The sequence below is a fragment of the Helobdella robusta genome, assembly GCF_000326865.2.
Source record: "Helobdella robusta unplaced genomic scaffold HELROscaffold_1, whole genome shotgun sequence".
Taxonomy (NCBI): Eukaryota; Metazoa; Annelida; class Clitellata; order Rhynchobdellida; family Glossiphoniidae; genus Helobdella; species Helobdella robusta.
In genome coordinates this window covers 8,365,645-8,377,940 of record NW_008703570.1, presented here as the reverse complement: position 1 = coordinate 8,377,940, position 12,296 = coordinate 8,365,645, and the positions used below count along the sequence as shown (strand labels likewise).

At 32.9% G+C, this 12,296-nt stretch overlaps 2 protein-coding genes across 2 annotated transcripts; both read left to right on the top strand.

The window, feature by feature from the left end:
- Positions 1-4,575: 4,575 nt before the first annotated feature.
- HELRODRAFT_159277 (hypothetical protein) lies at positions 4,576-8,683 on the top strand (the record flags this gene model as incomplete). Its single annotated transcript, XM_009011165.1, has 5 exons — positions 4,576-4,615; positions 6,079-6,198; positions 6,250-6,374; positions 7,027-7,137; positions 8,579-8,683. 5 exons carry the CDS (start codon positions 4,576-4,578, stop codon positions 8,681-8,683), a joined length of 501 nt encoding a protein of 166 aa, XP_009009413.1.
- Positions 8,684-10,503: 1,820 nt separating this feature from the next.
- Positions 10,504-11,443, top strand: HELRODRAFT_159276 (hypothetical protein; the record flags this gene model as incomplete). Its single annotated transcript, XM_009011164.1, has 3 exons — positions 10,504-10,515; positions 10,802-10,949; positions 11,235-11,443. 3 exons carry the CDS (start codon positions 10,504-10,506, stop codon positions 11,441-11,443), a joined length of 369 nt encoding a protein of 122 aa, XP_009009412.1.
- Between the last annotated feature and the right edge of the window lie 853 nt (positions 11,444-12,296).

Sequence of the window (12,296 nt, the reverse complement as noted above, 5' to 3'; positions counted from 1 at the left end):
AATCTTTTTAAAACTCCGATGTTTTCTATCTGGAAGTTTTTTTTCTGATAATTTTTTTTAGCTTATTTACTTTTAACATTGAAAGAAGTTTTTGTGTTTTTCTTGTTATTTTTCTTTATTTTATCTGCTGTCACGCTCGTATGTACAATCAATGAGCGGAACGAAAAGATTCAATAGTTGGTCGATGTGTCGTTGTCGTCTTGTCGTTGAAGTCTCAATTAGTCTCTGCTCTTGTTGGATGCTTTGATGGAGTGTCCGTCTGGGTAGTGTGGTTGTGTGTGGTCGCGTGTGGTGGGTGTTTGTGTGAAGTTATGTGTGTTTAGTTGTAGAGTAAAGAGAGCAGTCTCTGTGTGTTGTCGCGTGTGGTCGCGCGTAGTGGGTGGTTGTGTGTGGTCTGTGTAGTTGCGTGTGGTGGGCGTTTGTGTGAGGTTGTGTGTGTTTAGTTGTAGAGTAAAGAGAGCAGTCTGTGTGTGTGGTCGCGTGTGGTCGCGCGTAGTGGGTGGTTGTGTGTGGTCTGTGTAGTTGCGTGTGGTCGCATGTGGTGGATGGTTGTGAGGTATGTCATAATGTTTTGTATTGTCGTGTGGAGTGCTGTTGTAATTTGTTGGTGTTTCATTATTGAGAGCGTCTGTGTATTGTGGACTTATTCCCTTAAAAGACGAGTTTAATAATCATTAATACTATAATTATAATCGCAATATTATTATTATTAATTATTTTTCGCATTTTTTATGCGTGTCTTTTTTTAAATTTTCACTTAAATTTTCTGAAAACTGCGTAACTAGCATCAGCACGGATCTTCATTATTCATGCTTTATTAACGGTTAATAAAAATTGAAAATCCGACTTTGGAATTGTGTGTCAGTGCATGCGATTGATAGCAGCATCAATCATCTTTCCATTAATGACGTCACTCATTCCTCATTAAATAACTTCAACACACTTTTCTTCCTACCTACCTACTCTACATATCATCAGCTATCCTACTACGTGCGTAAACTCGCGCACCTAAGAGATAGAGAGACAGACAGACAGAGAGAGAGAGAGAGAGAGAGAGAGAGAGAGAGAGAGAAACAGACAGACAGACAGAGAAAAAAAAGAGAGTGAGAAAGGGAGAAACAGAAATATCAACATTTAGGCTAAAATATTAAAATCTGCCTTTACAGTTAGACGGGAATATGTATCTCTGACGTGCTATAGCTCGTGTGTGTGTGTGTGTTTAATTGTTTCTTGTCTATTCATTACATGTTTCTATACTGTGTAAGTATGTGGTAGTATTGCATTTAAGTGTGTTCTTGTCTTGCGTGTGTATGCTTGTGTGTGTGCGTGAAGACAAAATTAAAATATGTCGTGATTAACAACATAATTGTGATCAGGAGATCACACACAATCATGTGATAATTAAACTCAAATTATGAGTGATTGAATGATTGAATGACAAATTGATTGACTGATTGATTGATTGACTGACTGACTGATTGATTAGGCGATGTATGAGAGGCTGGATGGCTGACGGCATATTGCAATATAAACAAGTGATTAATGGTTTGAATGAAAAAATAAAAGAATGAATGATTGATTGATGGAACGGGGAGCATGTCGTGAATGCTAATTAACTTCTCCAATTAATACCTAACACGCCGCATTGCAACCAGAATAACATTTTCAATGCAAACGCTTAACTAACGCCGACACATGTACACACAAAAAAACACAAGAACAACGCAAGCAAACTGACAGACAAACAAGAGAAACAAATATCATAAACATGCAAATATAGCGACGCCACTGTACATATTGGCAAGTCTCAGTTATCCTTTAGCAACAAGTACGTGCGAATGTAATTGAGTAGAAACCAACGAAACAAATTTTTGAATATTTTTGCGAAATATTATTTTTGCTACCACCATTTTTTTTTATTTTTATACGTTATTTCTAATTGACATTAAAAGATTGATGAAACACAATAGGAGGTTTTTATGTTTTGAAAGATATTTATAATCTTTGACAGTTCTGAACTCATCAAAGGAACCGGAAGTGAAGGTCAACAAAAGGTCAGTTGTTTTCTTTTGTTTGTTTTTGTTGAATTTGTTTTTATTTTGCTTAAATTTATTTTTTTATTATTTTACTATTGGTGTTGTTTAGATTTTGTTGTTGTCATTTAGTTATTTTTTAAACACTGCGTTCAATGATTTTGAGTGTTGATAATTTATATATTGTCGTTTTTTTCTGTTGATGATATTTTTACGTATTGCAGTTTTTTGTTATGATTGATGCTATTGTTTTTCAAGATGACGTAGTTGTGCTGTCTTTGATGTTGTGAAGGTGTGTTGTGGGACTCGATGACCAGTGTTGTTTTGTCAGAATTATTCATTGTTTTTGAAATGTGTTTGAAGGCAGCAGAGCTCTCCTGTTGATGTCAAATTAATTTGTTCTCTAGTTTGTTTGTCGTGGTTTTGAGTCATCTTAATGTCTTTGTTGTTTCTATTGCCATAGTAGCTTGGCTGTTAATGATATAGTTTGAAATTTGATGACATTATAGATGTCATATAGATTAATTTTTATATTTTAGAGCTGTTAAATTCATTGAAATCGGAATTATGTTTATGTTTTTTATCATTCTTATAAAAGTGTTTTCCTATAAAAAATCCGACAAACTCAATGTCTTCATAAATCTATCTCTACTTGGTTGCATCGTGCGGTACGTTCACCTGCACTGCTCGACTTATACAGATGTTAGTTGAATGTACAAACAAGTATTTCATCCTACGCAAAAACCATGTAAGAGTTTTGAGAAGAGACAGTATTTGAACCTGATCAGCGTGTATTAGGATGAACATCTTACCGTCCGAGCTAATTAGCCGAACCAATGGCGCTGACGTTAATGTGACAGATTTTTGTATAAGTGACACATATACGACAAATGTTCAGTTCGGTTGATGAGACAATATTTATAAAACAGCAGCATTTATGGGCCCATTTCAAATGCTGCTTGATTAAAATTATTTTTTACTATTAAATTTAATTATTTATCAGCTCACCAGAACATCGGCTAACATTCCTTTACTCAAATGCTAGTTATGAAATATATAAAATTACCGTACAATGTACATTATTCCACATTATTCACAGTATTTTCTTCTTTCAAATCAATGACTACATCATCATGCAACTTTGTTTGGAAAAAATTTGCTTTATTATTTTTAATTTATTGTAATAAAAAATATTTTTTAAACAAGCGCATTTATATTAAATAGGAGCGCAAACACATGTGCATCAAAACATCTACCTACTAACAAACGAACGAACAGAGAGCAGGCATCTAGTATCTATCTACTAACCTCAACCAGAAAAAACATAAGTAACCACGCACAAGCACACACACATACATCCACACGTACACACACACATTTATACTTACAAACACAGATACACACAAACGTACAAACACGCGCGTCCACACATACACGCACACACAAAGAGCAGAACACACGATCACGCAGAGAACGTGTACACAAAAGCGAAGAGAATGAGACAAGCTCTCAGGATTTTCGATACATGAGCAGAGTGCATGGGCAAACATGTGGTCAAATTATTGAATTACAAGAACCAATTGATTCAGTCTTCCTATTTGCATTTATATAACGCCCCATCAAACAAACATGCAATGCGCGATAGTTTGTTTGTGTGTGTCTTTTTTATCTGCATCTATCTCTCTCGTTTGTTTGTTTGTTCTTTTTATGAGATATTTTTTGTTCTGTTTGGTGTTTTTTTCGTCTACTTTTTGAGTTGCACGTTTGTATATTTTGTCGCAGACTGAAATATTTGTTTCTGCTTGTTTTTTAGATTATTTTATTTAAAAAATTTCTTTTATTAAATTGATTTCAATTTCTTTTATTTGTTTTCTATATTTATATATTATTTTATGTTACACCGTGTTGTGTTTTATGATGTAAGGTCATGTTGCAATCCTTGTTTGCCTCTTCAAAGCTCTGTTTTACAGTATTTTTTGTTGCTTTTAAAAAAAATTTGAACAAAATTTCACGATAAAAAAATTTTCAATTTCTTTGTTATTTATTTCACAAAAAAGTTCCGATTTTCAGCATACTCTTATCTAATTTTGTGTTTTTTAAACATGATTTTTAATTCATTAATAGAAATAAATGTGCAAAGTTTTAAATTTGTTAAAATTAATTCGATTTGATTTTTTTCTTTTATTTAAATTGCTGTTGATGTTTATCATTCGTTTTGCTTGGTTGATCAATTCTTATAAAAAAAATGACATGATCGTTTCTTTGGACGTTGGTTATGTGATGTGTTGGTTATGTGATGCAGTCTTTCTCTTAATGCCAACGACATACGTTTGTGTCGGCAAGTTCATCCTAATTAAATTAGACAGCGTATCAAAAATTGAACTGAACTTTCAAAGCAAGTGGCACGCATGATTCTTAAAAGAAGGCAGGTACGGCAAAGTGTTGGCCGGGTTCCACGCCAGATAACAGTACGTCAGAAAATTGAAGGAACTTCATTGTCATCTTTACGAGCGTGTAATATAGCTGAGTGTGCACACAAATCATGCACACGTGTACGTTCGTGTGTGTGCGAGTTAGTGCACGTTCGTGTGCAACATTTTAGATCTATTTCGATAAAAACAAAATGACCTTAGAAAATTAATTAAAGTGTTTCAAAGCCAAATAAAGCAAATGTTTCATTTTACAACAACTATAATTGAATACGTTTTGTTTGTCTTATTAGAAATATTGAAATATAGCAAACTCAGTGGTTTAGTGGTTGACAAATATTTTAAAATATTTTGATGATGTTGTAAAATTTCTAAAATAAATTGTAATATTTCTCGTAAAACCTGTGTTTAATTGCCCAAATAATTAAAAGAAAGATGACATATGGAAATTTTAAATTAGCATCTGGATGTTTATTGCTTCTTAAAATGTAAGTTCACACTTTAAGAATAATTGTTGTTGTTTGCAAGATCATCACACTCCCTCTCAACAGCAGAGTGCTTTGTTGTTTAAATTCGTGCGTGATCAGGGCAATGACCTGACCGGGTCAAAGTTCATTTAACAGTCCGTCGTTAGCTATCACAATGATGTATGTCCGACAGTTTCTTTAAATAATTGTATCGTCACCTTATGTTACATTACATAAGTCATATAGATAACTACATAAAATGTTGTGTTAATACCTAGGATATGTTTTAAAACGATTTATACCTATGGATGTATAGGATAGGTATGGTATAAGTGTGCGTGTGTTGTATATGTGTGTGTGTGTATGTGTGTGTGGTGTGTGCAAGATAAATTTAAGGAATGAAATATATTGGAATTCACGTAATGCATTTCTTTTGTTCCATCTGATTCGCTTCCTTCATGCAACCAATAATAATGCATGTTGATTATGCTGTGAACGTTGTGAGGAGAAAGAAGAAGATGCAGATGATGATGAAGACGATGATTGTGACGATGATGAGGATGAGAATGATGATGACGGTGATAATGATGATTGTGACGACGATGACGACGATGATAATTATCCAATTATAATGATAATGAATATGATAATTACAATGATCAAAACCAATGTTTTCGTAAAAAAATTACTCACATCGTAGGAAGCTGAAAAAATTTTTCAGACAAAATTTATATATACATTTGATTCTATCAAACCTTAACTTAAACAACTTATGTAGGAAGTATCAATCTCTGATGATGATAATGACGATGATGACGATGAGGATGAATAAGAAAAAGATGATGATATGAATTGCAATGTAATTGATCATGATGATGACATAACTAGAACGACGATAATATTGCTAATGATTGTAATATTGGTAACAATAATTTTGACGGTGTTTGATGATGAGAATATGTTTTTACAATTCAGCTCATGTTTTGTTGGGTACTGCATTTTGAAATTAGAATAAATGAATAAAATTTGACATCAATCGTATGTTCGAGTAAATATTAATATTTCATCGTTTTTTGTAGGAATCTCTGAGCTCTGCCGGTCATCATCACCACTCTCACTCACTCACTGACATTTTAAACGATAACAAAGATGACTTGAATGATGAGGATGATAACGAAGAAGATGACGACCGTAACGGCACTCATGATAACGCCGATGAGAACGATCCAACGAAACCCGACAAAACATCTGAACAACATTCCCCGGCAGGTCGTCAGCAAACATATTCAGCCACTGCTGCATCGTCATCATCATCATCAGCATCATCATCAGCATTGTCGCCATGTTATCGAAGAATGTGCAACGTGGATGATCTGATGAGTAAGATTGAGATGAAACTGAACGGCCGAGCAGATTATGAAGCCATCAAACGTGCCATCTTGTTGGTTATTCTTTTCATTTCTACATCTTTTTATTATGCGTCTTCATTTTTTCTTCTGCCTCCTCGTCTTTTTTTATTATGCATCTTCGTCTTTTTCTTATGTCTTTCTTATTGTTACAATTTGGCAAAGTTGATATGGAGACATCTTTGTTGATTATATCGCCTCTGCTGTTGATTGCAAAATGTTTTATTGTTGCTCTTAACGTTTTCATGTTTATACTGTTCATATCATTTCAAACCGATCCGCAAACTCGAGCCGAACTTTATAAAATATCAAGATTTAAATTGTTGAGCAAATTATTAAAAAATTCAAAATTTCTACGGCTTCTAAATCCTTTCATTCCGCATATTTGAACTTGGAGTATCCCTTCATTAATAATCCCATTCCAAATTTACTTGTTCTTTGTATCATAGATGTTTGTCTCATACTTATCATTTGTCTTATTGTTCTATGTCTAATAGTCTTATCCGGTTTTAAATTAATGAAACCGATATTCATTTTCTTATTATAAGCTTCTACATTTTATACATTTCAATATTTGTTCACGCGTTCTATACCATTCAATTACATTACTACATCGTAAGTTGTAAGAAATTAACTACTATTTATATTGTCACAATGTATAATGTCATCATTATAATCTGCTGTTTGCCAGCCTAGGGCGGCAATAGCCAGTCACAAAGAGCCTCCATCTTCTCCTATCTTTTGTCATATTTCCGACTTCTACGATGTTTGTGTTATTTATTTTGAAGTCTTCTTTGATATTGTTAGTCCAAGTCTTTTTTGGATGACCTCTTCTTTTCTTACCCTCTACTCAGTTGAATGAGGCTCTATATGGTGATTTCTCTAAGTTCATCCTGTTTAAATTTCCAAACCAAGTTAATCTTCTTTTCCGTATTTTTTCTATTATGTTGCTCTCTTCAAAACATACTCATTTTTAATCAGTTTGCCATCTTTGCTACGTTCATCTATTTCAAATTCGTTAACCGAATTCCAGTGGCAGATCTAGACAACTTTGACAAAAATTTTTAAAAATTTTAAAATTTTACGGGGAGCAAAATGTTGACGGGTGGCCAAAGATTTGTGGAATTTTGTGGTCGACTCTCTTTTTTTTGCTTATCACGACCTTTTTTGTATTTTATTTAGATATTAGTGATTTATTCCATTTTTAACAATGAAAGATGTTAAAATTAATGAATAAATTCGAATAAACTATTTATATAAAAAAAAATTTAAAACGTTAAATGTTATAACAAGGAAAATAATGTTGGAAGCATGTGTTAATTAAAATTGTTGGTTCGTATTTTAAGAACATTCAATAAAAACTCTTCCAAAACTACAATAAAAACAACATTAGCCAGGATATTAAATTATTAATTTAATTCAAATAAAAAAAATTTCAAAGTTAAATAGAAACAAAAGAACCAATAGAGTCGCTGGCATACATGTTATTCACATACAAAAAATGCCCGCCAATCCTAGCCCGACAAATCACATCAATTGTGATGGGAAGAATAGAAACTTCAACTACATAACTATGTAGCGTCAGCCACCAAATGATCCTACGTAACAATTATATACATTCTCATTAATTTTTTATCATACAATTAAATCAATGAATATTTCAGTAAAATATTTACCATATGAAACACATAAAGAAAAACAACAATACTCATTCCATATATAGTTGTATATATATATATATATATATATATATATATATATATAATATGTCTATGTATACAAACATGTTTTTTGAAGTGTATTTAAAAACATTGGACGAGCGGGCGGCTAATTAAATAAACAAAAAGAAGAAATAATAAACTGTCATGTGAGCAAATATGAGCAAACAAATATAATGCATAGGTAGGCACAAATCATTACATCTGTTCATTTAATATTTATGAATACAAATTCAACGCGATGTGTCTGTTGATATTTTGCATGCATTGTCAATTACAGAGCATGTCTTTGATTATGCGTGCGTGTGTGCGTGTCTGTCTGTGTGTGTGTGTGTGTGTGTGTGTGTGTGCACGTATTCATACCACAGAATGTAGTGTAAATGTTCATCTGTGCGTCAAGTTGTTGTGCAGATGGAGCTCTTACAGATCTCAATTTGAAAAAGCGTCACTATCTGTAATACAGTTAATATTTACAGTTACTAAAACAACTGATGTTCTCAGTACTAATACTATTTTCATTACTAGACTAGTACTAAAACTAATACTGCCACTTCCACTACTGCTGCTACCGCAACTAACGGTGTCCCTACTCCTCCAAAGTATGGCAAGCGGTGTGTTGCAAAAGAGTAACAATTTGCAATTGGACTCAATAGCGAATATAATAAAGGCATACAAATGCATTAAGGCGCATGAAAGGGCATTACAAAACATAACCATTAACATAAATTACGTTCGAAAATATTTGATTTACCGCCCATCAAAAAAGACTGAATTGTGTTTGTAAAATGTTCTTTAATGTGCGTTTTATTCTGCACAAATAGGTTGGTATATTTTGCCAAATAATTATGTTTCTGTCTGTTCTGTCTGTCGGTGTCTCGTGTTTCTCTCTCCCTCTCTCTCTCTCTCTCTCTCTCTCTCTCTCTCTCTCTCTCTCTCTCTCTCTCTCTCTGTTTTTGTGATTTTTCTGTGTATTGTTATATGCTCATACATTTTATACATTAATTTTTTACATAAATAACTCTTTTAATATTTTTCTGTCCTATCTACATCCATTTTTAACTTTAATTTTTTCCGGTAAAATATTATATTAATATCATACACACGACTGCCGTAGTCACTTGAGTTTCACATCATATTCGCTATCGTATTGTAATGAATACTTTTTTTGATTCAAACATGTAGCTAACTATCATATCGGTTGGTTAGTTAGTTTAAATAACAAATTGAAAGCTTCAATGATATTCCACACGAAGTGAACAAACACAGCAGATTATCAATTATGAATTTTTATAGGAAATAAATAATGTTTTACGACGTGGAGTACACGCAGGCGTACACTTGTTTACACTTCTACACTTTGTTGTACATCTCTGGCCAGTCTTACCACTTATCATGATAATTATTATTTATTATTCCATGTTTATTCATCTATGCACTTTCAATCCTCCGTTGGCAGCCAATAAAAGGCCGTATAAAACTTTGATCTTGAGCAATTTGAGTCGACCCTTCAATCCATTCATTTGTCGATGATGTTCCACGCCTTTGTTCTATTGCGGCTGCGTTCTCCTTAGTCCTAATTATAAAACGATAATATTTATATTAAGTTTTCTTTTTTTATATCTTCTCTCTTTCTCTCTCTCCCTCTCTCTCTCTCTCTCCAATTCTCTCTCTTATAGCCGATAGATAAATAATTATGACGAGAAGCATCACAGCAACAAAAAAAAATGGCAAAAATAGACGCAGTAGCATTAAACATTTATTTTTGATGTAAAACTGCCTGGATTCACTTACCTGAAATATGGCTAATAAATTATTTAGATTGCAACAAAGTTCAACCAAAACCAACAAAACCTTTTCCATGAACACAAAATAATTAAATCCAGTGAAGCTATATTGACATGTAATTATGAACAGTTGAAAAAAGTTAAACCAAATTTTCGAGATTGTTGGTAGTTTAAGTTTTCGTGAAATGTGCAAGTTGCATGCATGTGTGTGACAAGAAGGGCATAAGAATCATGCGGGTATTGTGATATATTTCTATTTATTTGCTGGCCAACCAACCTACCTGCGTCCCAATCTGATCATTATCTCGCTCTTTCATGATTCTACTCGGCTTCCTACTTTTGTTCTTACAACTGCTCTTCAATTAAATTGACCCGTGGGCTGAATTATTGATAGGGGCAAATTAGTGTTTTGTTCTACCTAGCATCGTCGTTATTGTGGTTGTTTTCTTTGCGTCGTCGTCCTCGTTTTTATAATTATTGCCGTGGCTCTTGCAGCAGATTGGTAGTTAGTTAGCGATCTAACGCCATTTATTGCTCTCAGTATTGATGGTATGGTGAGAAATTACTTGAAAATTATAAATAATAAAAATAAATAAACTTAAGTTATTAAAATTTTCCATCTGTACAATTTGTTTAGTATAAAATAAATACGCCTTTTTATCAAACATGTACGTACAAGTATATTATTTAATCTTTAACCATTCAAATGTTGAATTTTTCATCTAAATTTTGGCAAACATTATAAACATTGACTAAACTCATTGCTGTTGAAAATGTTGTAAGAAAAAAAGGTAGCAATGAATTTTTAACGTTGAGAACGATTTAATTTTTAAACAGACAAGCCATTGATGAGAACAACAACAGAATCACGACATCAGCAGCAGCAGCGCCAGCAACCAATCAAACCTTCCTTGATTTTAACAATAACGTTTACGCAAACAATAAAAATTCTACAACTAACGAGGCAGTGGATAGAAATCAGCAACAGGAAATATCACACTACACGGGCAGAGGTGAGCCAATTAGCACAAACGTGACCAACAACAACTTCATGATTTCCCTGCTTCCAAACTATTGCAGGTTCAATGCGAATCGCAACATTTTCCTACCACGTTAGTCCATCTTTAGTTCGATACCATTTACTCAATTTTCAGAACCCTTTTCTAATTTTTAATAACTAATTTCTCTCTATTTTATTTAACTTTGAAATTTTTGAATATTCTTACATAAAAAAAAGTATTAAAGGGCTATCGCTAATTTAAAACATGATGTACAACTGGAAAAAATTGTTTTTTCTTCTTTTCTTTGTAATCTTCCGCGTTTTTGTGGCGTCATCTAAATTTCGTCTAATCTTACAACGCTCTGTTATTACAAGACCGATCAAATATTTGCTTAAGGAGGAAAATCGTTCAATAGCGAAATGAAGAAGCGATTCAAATGTAGCAGCGTCAATGAGCGCCACCGCACCGTCTGCGCAGCAACTGCTTCAATCACACCGAACATCTACCTGCGCGTTTGCACGTGCATCCAACACTTTATGCTTATTCACGAATGGGGCAGACTAGTGTTCATAACTGAGAAACGCATAAAGTTGAGAGAAAATTAACTTTACAATAACTAATTAAAAATAAAGAAATACATATTTGTACGTAGTTATTTTACGTTGAGTTAATAAATATTTTTTGCAGCTCACAGAACAGATAAATCTAAAGAGAAAATAATAGAAAAAATAATTTCTTGCATTGAGCGGTGAGGTCAATAAGGAAGCTTATTAAGATGCAAGTTGTATTGAATGTTTGTTTTCTGATCGAATACTCACTGTCAAAAGGAATGGCGCTTGTCTCTCTTTCTTCTCTCTTCTAATTCTTTCTTATACTATCAATTTCATTGTCTCTCTCTAAGCCGCACAAAATTAAACATCTGTATTAGCAGAGATTTGCTTGAATGTACATTTTACTGGCAAACAAATCAATGTATGAATTACTGTACATATTTTCGGCGCAATTTTGAAAAATAAAAATGTGCGACATCTTATAATTTTTGTTTACACAGGCAACAAAAATAATACGAATTATAAATTATAAAATTGAAATAATAAAAATATTTTTTCATTGATCAAAAAATATCATATTAGAAATAATATGGTGTATAAATATTATAATAAAAAAATTATTCATACATTGTTTCATATGTATGAGGAAAATATTGCGTACAATTGCGTGCATCTATTGATTGTTAATTCAATATAGATTTGGCCAGTCCCTTGTTTCATCCGGCGAAACTAGCCATGAACATTCCAACATTTCAGAATTTAGACTCAACATTCTCAGCATTCAACAATCAAAATCACGAAAACTTGTTGAATGGATACAATATGAGCAAAAAAGTGACGCTGGAACGAGGAGTGAGCGTCAAATGCGATGATAACGTTAATTTTAAAAGTCATCACAACAACTCTT